At 49.7% G+C, this 19,109-nt stretch overlaps 1 protein-coding gene across 1 annotated transcript in view; it reads left to right on the plus strand.

Annotated features, from left to right (window-relative positions):
• FAM162A (family with sequence similarity 162 member A) overlaps window positions 1–18,886 on the plus strand; it is a 20,068-nt gene extending 1,182 nt beyond the window's left edge. The window contains exons 2-5 of the mRNA XM_054163830.1: window positions 243–368; window positions 7,276–7,384; window positions 10,772–10,880; window positions 17,831–18,886. Of these exons, the coding sequence (XP_054019805.1) occupies window positions 243–368; window positions 7,276–7,384; window positions 10,772–10,880; window positions 17,831–17,923 (437 nt within the window). The 3' untranslated portion in view covers window positions 17,924–18,886. The remainder of the gene's footprint in view (window positions 1–242; window positions 369–7,275; window positions 7,385–10,771; window positions 10,881–17,830) is intronic.
• Window positions 18,887–19,109: the final 223 nt, after the last annotated feature.

The raw sequence follows: 19,109 nt of genomic DNA on the forward strand, positions 1-19,109 counted from the left end.
TTCCTGTTTTTCTAAATAAGGCTAATGGGTAAGAACAAGCCATCTTTTACAGACAAGATTCAATTTGCTTGGTGAGCTGTTACAACTCAGTCTGCTGTCTCTTGCGTGTTAGATTTGTACCTATTGTCTTTTCTAATGTGTTAAAAAAAACCCCAAACACTTGAATTTAAAAGCTGCTGTTCTCACTTTTTACTGTTATGAGTTAGATTTGGCCCCTTTGTTTCCTCTGCTTTCTTTTCCAGGCAGTGCTGTTAAACTGCTGGGAAGAAATATTCCCTCAGTACTGAGGATCACTAACGAAGTAGATCTGAAGATAAGCAGAAGGCTTTGCATTAAACCCCAGGAAGAAAGTCATCTTCAGCCAAGAAGTAAGAGGTTTTGATAATGCATACTTGTGTTTTATGCTACAAAATACTGAAGTATGTAGGTTGCAATCATCTGAATAGGGATTTAGGTGACACAGGTGCTAATATCCATGATTCTGACCATTAAACTGAAAAACTGAGCATTAAGTTTAGCAACAAAAGCTGGGATTTCTAACAAACCAGGGGTAACCTCTCTTGTGACAGTAACACAGCTTTTGCCTTGTAACAGGTCACTAATCTCTTAAGTGATACACAGTCCTATTTTGAGCCTCTTCAGCTGTGCTGTGGAGCCCACTGTTTAACCCCAAGTGTGAACTACCAATGTTTAGGAATGTCATATGAGTTAAAATACTTCTGCAGCTTTTCAGAGTACAATCATCTCCAGCCTTGTAAGACTCAGCTGTTGGCTTAGTTCATGTTTAAGGGTGGAGTTGATCAGGTGAAGCTCAGGCCATGAAATGTTTTTTCACTATGAGTTGGACAGTTATGCTCTGATCAGACTGGGTGTGCAATTGGTTTCCTTCATGTTACATAAAAGGAGCATAGAGGTGTGCAGCATTCTGCATTCTTTTCTGTTAAAAACATAATGCAGCTGTACTGAGGAAGACCAAAGGACTCCTAGACAGTGTGATGTCTCCAGTAAAGGAGCACCCTTAGGCTTTTGTGAAGTCTAATAGCAGTGGTGACCAATAGCCAGGGTCTAAGGAAGAGTACAGAGAGAAGGCAAACACAGAGTTTCTTCTACCCTAGACTGCTCTTTCAGAGGTGGTGTCTTTATGCTTAATGGTCCTTACTGCATTCTTGCCTTTCAGAAATGTGCTCAGTTTCTTGAAGCTGGATGTATTTTTAGCATCCACATCCTCTGAGAAGGAATCCTCCTGCTCTGAGAAAACAAGTACAAGTATAGAATCATAGAACTGTTTTGGTTGGAAAAGGCCTTCAAGATCACTGAGTCCAACCATGATCTAACTTGACCATGTCTGCTGGTAAACCATGTCCCTCAGCACCACATCTCTGCATCTTTGAAACACCTCCAGGGATGGGGATTCAACCACCTCCCTGGAAAGCCTACTCCAGTGAAAACCCTTTCAGTGAAGAAGCTTTTTCTAATAGGCAACCTAGGCCTTCCCTTGTGCAGCTTGAGGCCATTTCCTCTCATCCTGTCATTTGTTAGTAGGAAGAGACCAACACCTACCTCACTACAGCCTCCTTTCAAAGAGTTGTAGAGAATGAGGTGGTCTCCCCTCAGCCCCCTCTTCCTCAGAATAAACAGCTCAAGTTCCCTCACAAGATTTGTTCTCCAGACCCTTTACCAGCTTCATTGCCCTTCTCTGGACCTGCTCCAGCACCTCGATGTTGCTCTTGTAGCGAAGGCCCCAAAGCTGAACCCAGGATTCAAGATGTCAGTTCTCTCGTCCTGCTGGTCACACTATTCCTGGTACAGGCCAGGATGCTGTTGGCCTTCTTGGCCACCTGGGCACATGCTGGCTTCATAGCTGTGGTTAGCCTTAGCAATTTTCACAGAATCAAGAATGTCAGGGCTGGAAGGGACCTCTGAAGATGATGTAGTACAGTCCAGGTTCAATCCTGCTGTAGCAGGGTCACTTAGAGTAAATGACAGAGGAACACATCCAGGCAGGTTTTGAAGGTCTCTGGAGAAGGAATTGCAGAATCACAGAATGTTAGGGGCTGGATGGGACCTTGAAAGCTCATCCAGTCCAACCCTCTGCCAGAGCAGGACCAGCTATACCACATCACACAGGAATGCATTCAGGTGGGTTTCGGGACGGAGGTTCTTGGAATCAATACGGCTGACCAGTATGATCGGGTATTGATCCTTTATTGTTCCAGCATTGCAGGCCTATGGCTCAGGCCTATGGTGAGAGCATGGCACAGCAAAGTAAGGCATGGAAGGAGAAGGGATAGGACAGGCAGAAGAAGAAGAAGAAGTGCGTAGCAAGGGAACTGCTACAACTTATATAAACTCGGAGTGCCTTGTTGGCATGGACTCACTGGTTCCCTATGAGTGAGCACACATCACACTGTTATAGATTATTGGTCCAACTCCTGATGACACACGAGGTTTGTTGGTGCAGGTGCATGTCCTGTTGTCCCAAGATAACTTGCTATGTTTCTAGCTACCAGTGCATTGCTTTAGTTACAGTGCTGCAGGCACAGCACTGTTTGGTACACTGCTAGCTGGCTCTGCACCTATGCTGAGCATGGCCTAGCACCATGTCAGGCTCTAGGCCTGCACTGCCAGATTGCTCACACTGCTCGTCGCTGGCATTGCCACAGGTGGGCCTTAAATATCTCCAGAGAGGGAGACTCCACAACCCCCCTGGGCAGCCTGTGCCAGGGCTCTGTCACCCTCACAGGGAAAAAGATTTTCCTCCTGTTTCCATGGAACTTCCTGTGCCTCAACTCCCACCCATTGCCCCTTGTCTTGTCAGTGGGCATCACCCAGCAGAGCCTGGCTCCAGCTCCTTGGCACTCATCCTTTACACATTTACAAACATGAATGAAGTCACCTCTCAGTCTCCTCTTCAAGCTAAGAGCCCCAGCTGCCTCAGTTTCTCCTTGTAAGGAAGATGTTCCACTCTCTTAATAGTTTTTGTGGCTCTGCTCTGGACTCTTTCAAGCAGTTCCCTGTCCTTCTCGAACTGAGGGGCCCAGAACTGGACACAATATTCCAGATGTGGCCTCACCAGGGCAGAGCAGAGAGGGAGGAGAAACTCTCTGGACTTACTGACCACAGCCCTTCTGATACAGCCCAGAATGGCATTGGCCTTCTTGGCCACCAGAGCACATTGCTGGCTCATGGTCAGCCTTCCAGCCACTAGGACCCCCAGGCCCTTTTCCCCTTCACTGCTCTCCAGCAGGTCAGTCCCCAACCTATACTGATCCATGGGGTTGCTCTTTCCCAGGTGCAAGACTCTGCACTTGCACTTGTTGAATTCCATTAAATTTCTCCCTGCCCAACTGTAATAAAATGTGTATTTTTACTATGTAATATCCTGGGTGGTGGCATCTTCAGAGCACCACTGTAACTGATTTACAAAGTGTATTTACAGGTTAAATTACTCCACATATAAAGACAGTTAAATGATTCAAGCACAGATCCACCATTTCCAGTGCAGCACTTGAAATTGGAAATGCAGGTGCTGTGATCTGTGGTTTTCCCACAGATGGGATTCTGTGGCAGAGTAGCTGGGTACTCAGGACTTGCTCCTCTGTCCAGCGTCTTCCCAGATGCTGTGGCTATAATTTGAGCAGTCCTTGGCTCACAGAGGGCTAGGGGCCTCTCTTGTGTGCTACATTGCCAGGCTGTAGCCTCTTCTGGGATTCAGTTCTCTTGGAGCCTTTCCCCTTTCTGCCTTGGTCCAGGTGCAAGGCCTGGGTGTAGTTGTTGCCTGTTGGGACAGGTTCTTCAGCTGCTACTTGGGTGGCATTTGGCTCTTGTCTCTTTGTGGTGAGAACAAGGACTAGGTGTAGTTGCTAGAGCAGGCCCTTCAGCTGCTGCTCCAGCAGCATTTGGCTCCTGCTGGAGCTGAGAGAACAGCTCTCTCCTGCTGGGTGAGAACAAGCCAAGTTCCCTAACTTCTCGGCTGGTTTAAGTACTGTCCTAAGACAATTAATGCCCTTTGGTAACATAGAGCCCTGATAACTGGACCTCTAGGGTGGGGCATATCCAAACATGGCCAGGGGCACACACAGTTCACAGCTGTGTTACAAGGTTAATCACACCTGCTACATGTTTATCTGGACCCCAGGAAGTGTCCAGGTTTGCACATTTGCAGGTGCTTAGCCATTGTCTGGGCTAGGGCATGTTTTGGGGCTTGACCCTTCAGGACACCCAACGCTCCACCCTGCTAAGTCTGGCTGAATGGCAGCACAGCCTTCAGGCTGTCAGCCACTCCACCCAGTTTTGTGTCATCAGCAAACTTGCTGACAGTGCACTCTGTGTGCTTATCCAGGTTGTTGATGAATATATTGAATAGTACTGACCCCTGAGGGACTCCACTACATCCAGGCCTCCAAATACACTCCATCCCATTGACCACAACTCTCTGATTTCTTTCCTTCAACCTGTTCACATCCACCTCACTACCTGATCATCCAGACCACACTACCTCAGTTTAGCTGCCAAGGTGCTGTGGGTGATGGTGTCAAATGCTTTCCTGAAATCAAGATAAACCACATCCACTGCTCTAGCATCATCTATCCCCCTGGTTATGTCATCATGAAAGACTATCAGGTTGGTCAGACATGACTTCCCCTGGTAGAACCATGCTGACTGCTCCTAATGACCCTCTTGTCCTCGATATGCCTAAGGACAGCACTGAGGATAAGTTGCTCCATTACCTTTCTGGAGATGGAGGTGAGGCTAACTGGTGTGTAGTTACCTGGGTCCTCTTTCTTGCCCTTTTTGAAGACTGGAGTGACATTTGCCCTCCTCCAGTCCCCAGGCACCTCTCCTGTCCACCATGACTTAACAAAGATGATGGAGAGTGGTCTGGCAATGACCTCTGCCAGCTCCCTCAGCACCTATGGGTGCATCCCACGAGGACCCATGGATATAGATGTCCAGATGACTTAACTGTTCCCTATCCCAGTCCTCAGCCACCAAGGAAAACTCCTCCTTTGTCATGTCGTCCTCTGGGGCTCCTGAGGACAGTCTCCAGCAGTATAGATGGAGACAAAGAAGGCATTTAGCAGCTCTGCCCTCTCTGTATCCTCTGTCACCAAGGCACCCACCTCATTCAGCAGGGGGCCTACATTGCCTCTAGTGTTAGTTATTCCTGCAATGTATTTGAAGAAGCCTTTTCTGTTGTCCTTGACCTCCCTTGCAAGGTTGAATTCCCAGGAGGCCTTAGCCTTTCTAGTAGCCTCCCTACATCCTCTGACAACAGTCTTGCACTCCTCCCAAGTGGCCAGCCCCTCCTTCCATGATCTGTAGACCCTCTTCTCCCACTTGAGTTTGCTCTGCAGTTCCCTACTTAGCCATGCAGGTCTCCTGGCTCCCTTTGTCCATTTCCTACTTGTTGAAATGCTCTGATCTTGAGCTTGGAAAAAGCAGTCCTTGACTAGTAACCAACTATTACAGGCCCCTTTGCTTTCTAGTTCCCTGCCCCATGAGATTTCCTCTAGCAACTGATTGAAAAGGCCAAAGTTTGCCCTGCTGAAGTCCAAGGTTGTGATCCTGCTAGATATTCTGTTCCTTCCAGAACCTTTCTGGGCAGCCACTTCCAGTGTTCTGCCACCCTGAAGATTTCTGATGTTTACATGAAACCAGTTTGTGTTCATTGCCCCTTGTCCTGTTTCTGGACACCACTGAGAGAAGTCTGTGCCTGTTCTATTTCAGCTGTTCCTGTGAGAAAGGATCCATGCTTTTCAAAGTGCTGGAGTCAGAGTTTTCCACACAATAACACTTTTGTGCTGCTCTGTGCTCCTAACCATTGCTGGCAGTGCTGTTTCCCTTTGTGACTTACTGCTTTTTGTCAAAAGCTCAGTGAAACCCTGAGAACTTAGACCTCATCAATAATGGTTCAATTAGAGTCTGCCATTTGTACCTGAAGCGGAATTGCTTCCTGGTTACACACATGGGCTTTCAGTGGCCACCTCATTAAGTCTGCATTCTGAAGCCCTGTGGCTTTGCATGCTTAGCCTTCGTTATGTTTTTGAGTAGAGTTGTCAGCAAACTCTAACCACCCACCTTACCCTGCCTGTATACATCCTACTATTAGAGGAAACTTCTTTGTAGCAGGAGTTACCAAGCACTGGAACTTGCTCCCCAGGGAGGTGGTTGAACCCCCACTCCTGAAGCTGTTTAAAAGATGCAGAGCTGTGGTGCTGAGGTTTGCCACCAGACTTGGTAGAGGTAGGTAATGGATGGAGTTGATGATCTGGAAGGTCTCTTCCAGCTGGAGCAATTCTAGCAATCTGTGGTTGTATGATTCTGCTTCCCACACAGCAGCACACATCCAGACAGGCTCTCTCCCATTGTGCTAGGTTTTAGTGGCACATTAAATGTGGAAACCTTCCTGTTACATCAGGAGGACTTTGCATGTGAAGCCTGAAAGTCTGAGCTGAAAATGAAGGGTCTGATTTTTGCCTGTGGTCATTGGCTTGCTTGTACTTCCAGCTAAGACAAAAATCTCACACTGCCTGAAAAAGCTAACATTCTGTGATGCAGTGGTGCAGCAAATTGGCTTTTCTGTAGCAGTTGCATTTCATTTCTTTTTTCATACCACTAATTTAAACCCAGTAGGCAAAGCATCATCTCACAGCTCCTTTGGGAGCTTAGGGACTGGAGCAGGTTTTGCAAATACAGAGCTACATCTGTGACTCAGAAGTGTTGGAATCCCCCACCACTGAGGTGTTTGAAAGACACAGATGTGGTGGTGAGGGGAAGTGGTTTAGCACCAGCCTTGGTAAGAGCTCAGCAGTGGTTAGACTTGGTGATCTTCAAAGTCTTTTCCAACCAAAATGATTTTGTGATTCTGCACAGAGCACACTACCACAAAAACACTGAGCTCAGGCTTTCCCCAGCCCTGCTGCTGCCTCTGAGCACAAGCTGCAAAGTGGAATCAAACCCCTCCTGATACTCTAACCCCTCCTGATGACTGAAAATGCCACTGGCACTTTCCCCACCAGTTAGGATCTTATTTTTCTGAACTTAAACTGAGTAGTTTTGTTCTCTGGGCCTCAGTTCCTCCAACAGTTCAATATTTCTCTCTGTCCCAGCCAGAATGATTCTCTGATTCTGTCCTATGATAAAACTCTGCATTGCTCACCCAAACCAGATTCATTCCAGCTGTGGCAGTTCAGCCTCTCTGACTGTTGTTCTTGGTGTGTGTTTGTGCATTTTGTTGTTTGTTTGTTTGTTGGTTTGTGGTTTTTTTTTTAGGTAGATCTACTTTGAGGGTGCCTGGACACAAGCCAACAGACTGGGAGAAAAGATTTTTGTTGTGGGCAGGCAATTACAAAAAGGCAGAGGATATCCCAGAGACAGTCTCGTAAGTGCCAGCTTGGAACCTGTGAAAGAGACATGGTCTGCACAGGATCAAGGCTGGGGTTGGAGTGGCTGGAGAGCAGCCAGGCAGAAGGGGAGCTGGGGGTCCCTACACCTGAGCAGTTCAGCTTAACTGCAGCCTGTGTCTAGGTTGTTTGTCCCAGGCTATTAGCCAAAAAAACCAAACCACCAAAAAACCCCACCCCAAACCCTGGAAGCTAAACTTACCTGGGAAACCTGGAATAGCATGGAAACAAAGGTTCATGGCAGATGGGGCATGTTCTCTACCATCAAAACTCTTGTTCTTGGATCAATATAGTAAATCAAAGCCCCCTCTTCTTCAAAACCAAGAGCAAAACTCGCTGCACTTCTCAGGGCCTGTGTGATTTACTGCATTGAACTGTTGTGGATCTTCCTGCATCCTTTTCCCTCAAAGTATAAGGGTCAGAAAGTTGTAGAAGATTTTCTATTCATGCATGGATAATTTCCCAGTTCCATTAAATCCACTATCCACTCTCCTTACCTGGAGAATCCTTACATGGATTCTCTCATCTCATGATGTTGATCCTTTTCTGGGTATTTATTTGCTGTAATTTTATGAAGTGTCAGATTTAATCAGAACATTACACCTGCTTAAGGGAGCCAACTGCTCTAAATTCCTCAAGGAGTGTTAAATAGGTGGGGTATAGGTCTCCCTGTTGTTGTGGAATGCACATCTAAAAGCATTATGCCTCATTGGCCCTTCTGACATTAGTGTTCCCAATATGAACTTCTGATTTTGCTGTAACAACCTTTTGGGTTGAGTCATCTACCCAGCTAAATATTTCTGCACATTGGCCACAACAACCCCAGGCAGTGCTACAGGCTGGGCTCAGAGTGGCTGAGAGCAGCCAGGCAGAGAGGGACCTGGGGGTACTGGTTGAGGGTAGGCTGAACATGAGCCAGCAGTGTGCCCAGGTGGCCAAGAGGGCCAATGGCATCCTGGCCTGCATCAGGAACAGTGTGGCCAGCAGGAGCAGGGAGGTCATTGAGCCTTGTACTCAGCACTGGTTAGGCCACACCTTGAGTCCTGTGTCCAGTTCTGGGCCCCTCAGTTTAGGAAAGATGTTGAGTTGCTGGAAGGTGTCCAGAGAAGGGCAACAAAGCTGGGGAGGGGTCTGGAGCACAGCCCTGTGAGGAGAGGCTGAGGGAGCTGGGGTTGCTTAGCCTGGAGAAGAGAGGCTCAGGGGAGACCTTCTTGCTCTCTACAACTCCCTGAAGGGCGGTTGTAGGCAGGTGGGGGTTGGTCTGTTCCCCCAGGCAAGCAGCACCAGAACAAGAGGACAGAGTCTCAAGCTGTGCCAGGGGAGGTTCAGGCTGGATGTTAGGAAGAATTTCTTCCCAGCAAGAGAGATTGGCCATTGGAATGTGCTGCCCAGGGAGGTGGTGGAGTCACCATCACTGGAGGTGTTTAGGAAGAGACTGGATGGGGTGGTTGGTGCCATAATTTAGTTGATCAGATGGTGTTGGGTGATAGGTTGGACTTGATGATCTCAAAGGTCTTTTCCAACCTGATCTATTCTATTCTATCCTATTTTAACTGATCAAATGTACAGTGGGAAGGCTTTCATAACTGATACTCTTCTTGTGGAAAATACCTGGGGTTTAAAAGGTCACAGTGAGCAGACAAGAGGTTTCCCAAAGTTACAGTAAAGCTACTGGTGGGGCTAGATAAGCCTTCCAAAATTAGGGGGGGAGCAGAAGAAGAAAAGGGAACAAAAGGAGATTTCAATGACTCCTCCATGCCTCCTTGGAAAAACTGATTACTTTATGACTGTTCACCCCAGCTGGAGGGAAGTGGTAGGCACTGGTCTTCTACCCAGCCCTGCTCAGAAGTTCAGAGGAGTGTTGCAGCCAGCTACCAGTGTGTAATCTACAGCACCATCAACTCCTGCAGTGGAAGAAACCTTTTTGCTGGAAAACAGATTGTGTCATAAGTGAAACTCTGCTGAAGTTGAGGCAGAAAGAATTGCTAAGCTGTGACAGTGCTCCCCTCTGCCCAAGAAGCTCCCACAGGATGTTAGAGGTTGGAAGGGACCTCTGGAGATCTTTGAGTCCAACCCCCTGCCAGAGCAGGAGCAGAGAATCCAGCACAGGGCACACAGGAACACATCCAGACAGGGCTTCAATGTCTCTAGAGAAGGAGACTCCACAACCTGTTTTGTTCCTGCTGACAAATGGTTTCTGCTGTTGAGGGAAAATGCCTCTTCTGCAACATGAAATATACCACAGTTCTAACGTGGATGGAGTGCTGCCTGGCTTGGCAGACAGTGGAAGGTGGTAGTGAGCACAGTGGGAGATGAAACATCCCCTTAGTAAGATCTCTTGTCCCTGTCCGTTCCATGGTGAAGGTACTGCAGCCTTCCTCCTTGGTGCTGCAGTCGAGGGGTCTGGGAATGCAAGGCAGAGAATCATGGAACCATTTGGGGGGAAATAGATCTTTAAGATCACTGAGTCCAACTATCATTGTCTCTTAACAGTTAAATCACTGAAGTTAAAAAAGTTAGCTTTATTTCCACCTTTGAGAGGAACCACCTTTGTGACAGAGTAGCTCCTCAGGTGAGGATCAGCCTTCCCCAGGCTTGCCAAACCTTTTTGTGAACAGAACTATAGAATCAACCAGGTTGGAAGAGACCTTCAAGATCATCACATCCAACACCACCTAATCAACTAACCCATGGCACCAAGCACCCCATCAAGTCCCCTCCTGAACACCTCCAGGGATGGTGACTCCACCACCTCCCCGGGCAGCACATTCCAATGGCCAATCTCTCTTACTATGAAGAACTTCTTCCTAACATCCTGCCTGAACCTCCCCTGGCACAGCTTGAGACTGTGTCCTCTTGTTCTGGTGCTGGTTGCCTGGGAGAAGAGACCAACCCCACCTGGCTACAACCTCCCTTCAGGGAGTTGGAGACAGCAAGAAGGTCTCCCCTGAGCCTCCTCTTCTCCAGGCTAAGCAACCCCAGCTCCCTCAGCCTCTCCTCACAGGGCTGTGCTCCAGACCCCTCCCCAGCTTTGTTGCCCTTCTCTGGACACCTTCCAGCAACTCAACATCCTTCCTAAACTGAGGGGCCCAGAACTGGACACAGGACTCAAGGTGTGGCCTAACCAGTGCTGAGTCCAGGGCACAATGACTTCCCTGCTCCTGCTGGCCACACTGCTCCTGATGCAGGCCAGGATGCCATTGGCCCTCCTGGCCATGTGGGCACACTGCAGGCTCATGTTCAACAGAGGCAGGTATTGTTGGTGTTAGGTAGAACTGCATAGATAGCATGCTAGGATCAATGAAACAATTGGCCAAATGACTGCTCTGGGTCTCTGCTAAGAAGTTTGCTCTTTGTTTCTTGAGGATTGAAACAATCAGAGCTGCAAAGACCACGCTCCGGGTGAAGTTCAGCTATGTGATGATCGCTTTGACAGTGTTGGGATGTGTACTCATGGTGATCAGAGGCAAGCAGGTAAGTGCAGATTTTTGGCTGGTAAGTGCCAATCCATCTTCACATGAACCCATCAGCTCCTCCTGTGGGCTGTCAGTACTGTCTTGTGTGGGGTTTGGGTTTGTTTTCATTCTATCACTGAGCAAAACCGACCCTTGTCGATACATTCCCGAGTCTGACCAGGCTGATCTCCCTGCTGGCTGCAGCTGCCTCCTTCCACAGGCAAAAAGAAACTCATTTTGCTCAATGCAGTACTTCACTTTGGCTTGCCCTGGTTTAACTCATTCACTTTGATGATGGGCTGTGAGAAGCTGAAAGGAAAAACTATCTTCTCAACAAAGCTGGTGAAGGGTTTGGAGCACAGCCCTGTGAGGAGAGGCTGAGGGAGCTGGGGTTGCTTAGCCTGGAGAAGAGGAGGCTCAGGGGAGACCTTCTTGCTGTCTACAACTACCTGAAGGGAGGTTGTAGCCAGGTGAGGGATGGTCTCTTTTCCCAGGAAAGCAGCACCAGAACAAGAGGACACAGTCTCAGGCTGTGCCAGGGGAAATTTAGACTGGATGTCAGGAAGAAAGTCTTCATAGAAAGAGAGATTGGCCATTGGAATGTGCTGCCCAGGGAGGTGGTGGAGTCACCATCACTGGAGGTGTTTAGGAAGAGCCTGGCTGAGGCACTTGGTGCCATGGTTTAGTTGATCAGATGGTGTTGGGTGATAGGTTGGACTGGATGATCTCAAAGGTCTTTTCCTACCTGGTTAATTCTATTCCCATTCCCATTCCATTCCTATTCTTCTGTATCTGGCAGGCAGCTCTGGGGGCCAGCAGGGCCCATATAGTGACTGCATGGAGTGCTTACAAATCCTTCTCCACACTGCATCACTCCTAGAATCAATACAATTAACACTGATTAGTTTCTCCAGACAGACTTAGGCATGGAATGAGAATAAGTTCAGTTGGCAAAAACCTTCAAAACCATTGAGTCTGACCAACAACTCAACACCACCATGCCCATTAAACCCTGTCCCAAAGTGAAACCCCCCAGGGATGGGGATTCTATCACTGCTTTGGGGAACCTGTTCCAATGCCTGAGCATTAGGTTTGTAATTTTTCCTAGTACCCAGTCTAAAAGTCCCCTGGCACCATTTCAGGCCATTTCCTCTCGTTCTGTCACCTGACAGTAGGGAGAAGAGACCAACACCCCCTCCCTCTAGCCTCCTTACAGGCAGTTAGAGCAAGAAGGTCTCCACTCAGCCTTCTTCAGACTAAACAAAGCCAATTCCCTCAGCTGCTCCTCACAAGACTTGTTCTCCAGACCCTTCAACAGCTGCCTTGCCCTTCTCTGGACATGCTCCAGCACCTCAATGTCTTTCTTACAGTGAGGGCTTCAAAACTGAACCCAGGACTCAGGATGTGGCCTCACCAGTGCTGGGTCCAGGAGACCAGTCCCTTCCCTGGTCCTGCTGGTCACACTGCTCCTGATACAGGCCAGGCTGCTGTTGGCCTTCTTGACCGCCGGGGCACACTGCCAGCTCATCTTTAGCCAGCTGCCCATCAACACCCCCAGCCTTTTCTCTGCTGGGCAGCTTTCCAGCCACTCTTCCCCAAAGTGTGGAGCTTGAGATTGTTGTGACTCAAGTGCAGGACCTGGCACTTGGTCTTGTTGAATCTCATACAGTTTGCCTTGGGCCACTGCTTCAGCCTGTCCAGGTTCCTCTGCAGAGCCAGCAGATCAACACTCCCTTGCAGCCTAGTGTCATCTGCACATTTACTGGGGGAAGCACTTGGACCCCTCATGCAGATCATTTCACAGGATCTTTGAGGCTAGAACAGACCTCTGAGATCATCAAGTCCAGCCTATGGCCTAACACCACCACACTAACTAGACCGTGCCACTAAGTGCCACATCCAATCTTCTCTTAATCACCCCCAGTGGTGGACACACCACCACCTCCCTGGGCAGCCCAGTCCAGTGTCTAATCACCCTTTCCATGAGGAGGTGCTACCTAACATTCAACCTATACCTCCTCTGGAGCAGCTTCAGGCCATGCCCTCTTGTCACAGGTTGCCTGGGAGAAGAGCCCAACCCCCACTTTATTAGTACTTCCCTTCAGGTAGCTGTAGAGTGTGATAAGGTTCCCCCAGAGTCTCCTCCAGGCTAAACAACCCCAGCTCCCTCAGCCTCTCCTCATAAGACTTTCCCTCCACCCCTTCACCAGTCTCATTGCTCTTTGGACCCACTCCAGCACCTCAATATCTTTCCTGAAGTGAGTGGGCCAGAACTGCACAGTATTCGAGGTGAGGCCTCACCAGTGCTGTGTAAAGGGCAGAATTATATCCCTAGTCCTGCTGGCCACACTATTCCTGATGCAGGCCAGGATGCCATTGGCCTTCTGTGCCACCTGGGCACACTGCTGGCTCATGTTCAGCCAGCTGTCAACCAGCACTCCCATGTTCCTCTCTGCCAGGCTGCTCTCCAGCCACTCATCCCCCAGTCTGTAGAGAATAGAACAGAATAGAATTAACCAGGTTGGAAAAGACCTTCAAGATCATCAAGTCCAACCTCTCACCCAACACCATCTGATCAACTAAACCATGGCACCAAGGGCCTCAGCCAGGCTCTTCCTAAACACCTCCAGTGATGGTGACTCCACCACCTCCCTGGGCAGCACATTCCAATGGCCAATCTCTCTTGCTGGGAAGAACTTCTTCCTAACATCCAGCCTGAACCTCCCCTGGCACAGCTTGAGACTGTGTCCTCTTGTTCTGGTGCTGGGTGCCTGGGAGAAGAGACCAACCCTCACCTGGCTACAGCCTCCCTTCAGGTAGTTGTAGAGAGCAAGGAGGTCTCCCCTGAGCCTCCTCTTCTCCAGGCTAAGCAACCCCAGCTCCCTCAGCCTCTCCTCACAGGGCTGTGCTCCAGACCCCTCCCCAGCTTTGTTGTGCTGCATGGGCTTATTGTGGCCAAAGTGCAGGACCTTGCACTTGGAAGATATGAAACAAGACTGGGCTCCAGAACAGTGGAACAGCACTTGTGACTGTTCTCAAGGCTTGAAACAGCGAGGAGCTGGTCAGTAGTGGGTCATTAGCCTAAGTGCATTAGAGAACAGTCTCTCTCTGGTGTGCATGTAAGAAGTTTTCTGAATTCTCTTGCCGAGAATTTGGCAAGGCAGCAAGGAAGTGCAGCATGTGGCAGAATTAGGGCTGTGACTTACATGAAGAGACTGAGTGCAAAGTTCAGAGAGCCCAAGTGCAGCACAGTTTAGTCGTGCTTTAGGCCAGTGTGGTTTGTGACACTGCTGATTAATGATTAACTCTGAGGCACTTCTGTGAGCAAGCAAGGAGTGCTTTTTATGTGCTGGAGCCTCTCAGCACAGCATTAAAGTCAAGGACCACTAGATGGATACACAACTGGCTTGATGGCTGCACCCAGAGAGTGGCTGTCAATGAGTCCACATCCCAGTGGAGGCCAGTGACAAGCAGAGTCCCTCAGGGATCAGTCCCGGGACCAGGCTTGTTCAAAATCTCTGTGGGTGCCATGGACAGTGGCATTGAGTGCACCCTCAGCAGGTCTGCTGATGACACCAAGCTGTGTGGTGCAGCTGACAGCTGGAGGGAAGGGATCCATCCAGAGGGACCTGGACAGGCTGGAGAGGTGGGCACAAGCCAACCTCAGGAGGTTCAACAAGACCAAGGGCAGGGTCCTGCAGCTGGGTGGAGGCAATCCCAGGCACAAATGCAGGCTGGGCAGGGACTGGCTGGAAAGCAGCCCTGAGGAGAGAGACTTGGGGGTGCTGGTGGAGGAGAAGCTCACCAGGAGCTCTCAGTGTGCACTTGCAGCCCAGAAAGCCAATCAGCTCCTGGGCTGCAGCAAGAGAAGTGTGGCCAGCAGGGCAAGGGAGGGGATTCTCCCCCTCTGCTCAGCTCTGCTGAGACCCCACCTGGAGTACTGCCTCCAGTCCTGGAGCCCCTATGACAAGAGGGATCTGGAGGTGCTGGAAGGTGTCCAGAGCAGGGCCAGGAGGATGATCAGAGGGCTGGAGCACCTCTCCTGTGAGGACAGACTGAAGGAGTTGGGGCTGTGCAGTCTGGAGAAGAGAAGGCTCCCAGGTGACCTCATTGTGGCCTTCCAGGATCTGAAGGGGGCTCCAAGAAGGCTGGGGAGGGACTGCTCAGGGTCTCAGGTAGTGCTAGGACTAGGGGGAATGGAATGAAGCTGGAGGTGGGGAGATTGAGGTTGGAGGTGAGGAGGAAGTTCTTCCCCATGAGAGTGGTGAAGCCCTGGAATGGGTTGTCCAGGGAGGTGGTTGGGGCCCTGTCCCTGGAGGTGTTTAAGGCCAGGCTGGCTGAGGCTGTGGCCAGGCTGACCTAGTGTGGGGTGTCCCTGCCCATGGCAGGGGGGTTGGAACTAGATGATCCTTGTGGTCCCTTCCAACCCTGACTGATACTATGAATGTCAATACAATCTCTGTGTTGTGATGTTCCTTGGGGTGGAAGTTAGAGTGGTATCAGGAACACAGTTCACTCTCTTCTTCTAAGGGTGACTGGAAGAAAACCCTCAGCTTAAAGCACCTGCAGGGGCAGAACCTTATCTATGTGCTGCTTGTCTGCCAAGCAGTTCTGATAACAGTGTTCAGGTCTCATTCTATCAAGTGTTCCAGAGAAACCTTAAAACTAGATTAGAAGTGTCCTGTGACATTTCTGTCAGCATTTGCCTATCCAGATGAACTTGGCACTCAAAATCAAACTTAGAATAGAAGAGAGTAAACCAGGCTGGAGGAGATCTCCAAGATCGAGTCCAACCTACCACCCAACACCATCTAATCAACTAAACCATGGCACCAAGCACCCTATCAAGTCTCCTCCTGAACACCTCCAGGGATGGTGACTCCACCACCTCCCTGGGCAGCACATTCCAATGGCCAATCTCTCTGGGAAGAATTTATCCCTAAAATCCAGTCTGAACCTCCCCTGGCACAGCTTGAGACTGTGTCCTCTTGTTCTGGTGCTGGGTGCCTGGGAGAACAGAGCAACCCCCACCTGGCTACAACCTCCCTTCAGGGAGTTGCAGACAGCAATGAGGTCTCCCCTGAGCCTCCTCTTCTCCAGGCTAAGCAACCCCAGCTCCCTCAGCCTCTCCTCACAGGGCTGTGCTCCAGACCCCTCCCCAGCTTTGTTGCCCTTCTCTGGACACCTTCCAGCAACTCAACCTCCTTCCTAAACTGAGGAGCCCAGAACTGGACACAGGACTCAAGCTGTGGCCTAACCAGTGCTGAGTACAGGGGCACAATGACCTCCCTGCTCCTGCTGGCCACACTGTTCCTGATGCAGGCCAGGATGCCATTGGCCCTTCTGGCTGCCTAGGCACACTGCAGGCTCATGTTCAGCCTGCTATCAACCAGTACCCCCAGGTCCCTCTCTGCCTGGCTGCTCTCAGCCACTCTGACCCCAGCCTGTAGCACTGCCTGGGGTTGTTGTGGCCAGTTTCAGATGTGGATCAAAATGAAAGCTCAAGATGAATTTCACCCCTCACAAAGCAAACAGTGGAAAGGATTGCCCCTGGCTCTTAGCAATAGGGACCAAACACTGGCAGTTCCCAGGACACATTTCCTCTTCCACTGGAGAGAGGGGAACAGCTGCTTCAGGACCATTGGTTTCACAGCAGCTGGAATCTATCATCACAGAATTGCAGACTGGTAGGGGGTGGAAGGGACCTCTGGAGCTCATCTACTCAACTCCCTGCTAAGGCAGATTGACCTGGAGCAGGTGGCACAGGAATGCATCCAGGCAGGTTCTGAGTCTCAGAGACCAGGACTCCCCAGCCTCTCTGCAGCCTGGACCAGTGCTCCCTCCCTGGAAAGTTTTTCATTAAGTTCAAGTGAAACTCCCTGGGTTGCAGCTCGTGCCCATGGCCCCTTGTCTGTCACTGGGCACCACTGAAAAGAGCCTGGGTGCAGCCTCTTGTCTTACCACAGAATCACAGAAGATGTCTGTGTGGAAGAGGCCTCAAAGGTCATCCAGTCCTGAAGTGTCAACACTAAACCATGTCCCTAAGTGCCAGGTCCACAAGCCACTTGAACACCCCCAGGGATGGTGACTCCACAGCTGCTCTGGGCAGTGTTTGAGAACCCTGTCAGTGAGGAAGTATTTCCTGATACCCAGCCTAAACCTCCCCTTGTGCAGCCTGTAGCCATTTCCTTAGGTTTAGCTTCAGGTTTGTCCAGTACCTGCCTGGTGAAGACCAGCAATTAGTAATGAATACTGACCAGAAGCACAGACTACTTCTTCCCAGTGCCCTAACAAAAGGGGTTCATTTATTCCCAGAAGAGTAATCAGTTGAAGCCAGTCTCTGGGTGCTTTATTTTAACTCCCTCTCTTCCTGGCATTAAAGCTGACAGTATCACAGAATCACCAAGGTTGGAAGAGACCTCAAAGATCATCGAGTCCAACCTGTCACCACAGACCTCATGACTAGACCATGGCACCAAGTGCCACATCCAATCCCCTCTTGAACACCTCCAGGGATGGGGACTCCACCACCTCCCTGGGCAGCACATTCCAATGGCCAGTCTCTCTTTCTGGGAAGAACTTTCTCCTCACCTCCAGCCTAAACCTCCCCTGGCACAGCTTGAGACTGTGTCCTCTTGTTCTGGTGCTGCTTGCCTGGGAGAAGAGACCAACTCCCTCTTGGCTACAACCACCTTTTAGGTAGTTGGAGAGAGCAAGAAGGTCTGCCCTGAGCCTCCTCTTCTCCAGGCTAAGCAACCCCAGCTCCCTCAGCCTCTCCTCGTAGGGCTTGTGTTTTGAGGCCTCTCCCCAGCCTCGCTGCCCTTCTCTGGACACCTTCAAGTGTCTCAGTGTCCTTCTTAAACTGAGGGGCCCAGAACTGTGCTTTGGTAAGGATTGAGCAGATTTGCTGATGATAGTTCCATCTCTGTGGTGCTTTGGGTGATCCTTGGCTTCCTTACTCTGTTGCAGGCTATAAAGAGGCATGAAACTCTTACCAGCATAAACCTGGAGAAGAAAGCTCAGTGGAGAGAGGAAGCTGCTCAGAGTACATCTGCTAAATGAAGAGCTCATGGGCTGAGGAAGAAAAGCTGAGTCATCTTCAGGCTGGGAGGAGGATACAGTCCTATCTTTCCTGTATGCCTGGTACCCTCCTGTTCAAGAATAGGCAAAGCAGATTCTCCTGTAATCAATAAAAGCAGAAATACATGGTTTCTTTTCCTAACCACCTCCCCTTTCCTCCAAACTCTCTCCTTCTTGATTAGTGGAACAGGACAAACGAGCAGACTAGGCAGACTCAGTAGCTGTCTCTCACATGTGCTATGCACTAGACCAAGCATCTTGTGAGGGAACACAGGATCTGTAGCTGCATTGTTGGTGCCAGTCTCCTTTATGAAGCCTTATGCTCTCACTTGCACTTAAGAAGGAGGCAGATCAACAGAGAAATGGCATTCCAGAGAACCAGTGTGTTGCAGATGACACCCCTGTGGGTTTTTTTCACCAGAGCTGGTAGTGAGATGAAAGCCCAAGCTAAAGGAACAGAAATGACTAGAGGAGGAATCCTGAACAATTGCTTTCAGCTGTGATCTCATTTGCTGGAGGCAGACAAGTGTAACACTGTCTTACCAGGTGTTTCTGCTCTGCTGCTGAGCTCCTTCTTCCAACCCTTGTCACAGAAACACAGAAACATTTTGGTTGGAAAAGACCTTTAAGATGATTGAGTCCAACCATTGTCTAAGACTACCAAGCCTGGTGCCACACCATGTACCCCAGCACCACATCTCTGCCATCTTTGAAACACCTTCAGGGATGGGGATTCAAGCACCTCCCTGGGGAGCCTGTTCCAGCGGTTGAGAACCCAATTTAGCCAACCTAGCCACTCCCTCCCCACCTGATGCAATTCACAGGTTTGACAGATCAAGTGTGAACTTCCTGACAGTGGCAGGCAGATTCTCTTCCTGATTCTTTCCCCTTGTTTTTGTTGGACTAGTGAAACCAAGCACTGCTGCTGAATAAACTAAAAGCCCTACAAAACCACAGGCTGTATCTTGTCTTTATACCCAGAAAAGCAATGAGATACCCAATGCAGTCCACACTTCAGTGCTTCAGGTTATCATCATGAGAAACTTGTGAGTCAATCTGTGCTTGGAGATGGCAGAGCTTAAAACTACATGTTTGGAAAGCATCCTCCTTTCAACAAGCAACTCTGTGCACTTTGAGCACAACTGGCAGGTGCCTCGTCGAGTTTTGA

Source organism: Dryobates pubescens, chromosome 8 (genome assembly GCF_014839835.1).
Source record: "Dryobates pubescens isolate bDryPub1 chromosome 8, bDryPub1.pri, whole genome shotgun sequence".
In the NCBI taxonomy this organism is placed as follows: Eukaryota; Metazoa; Chordata; class Aves; order Piciformes; family Picidae; genus Dryobates; species Dryobates pubescens.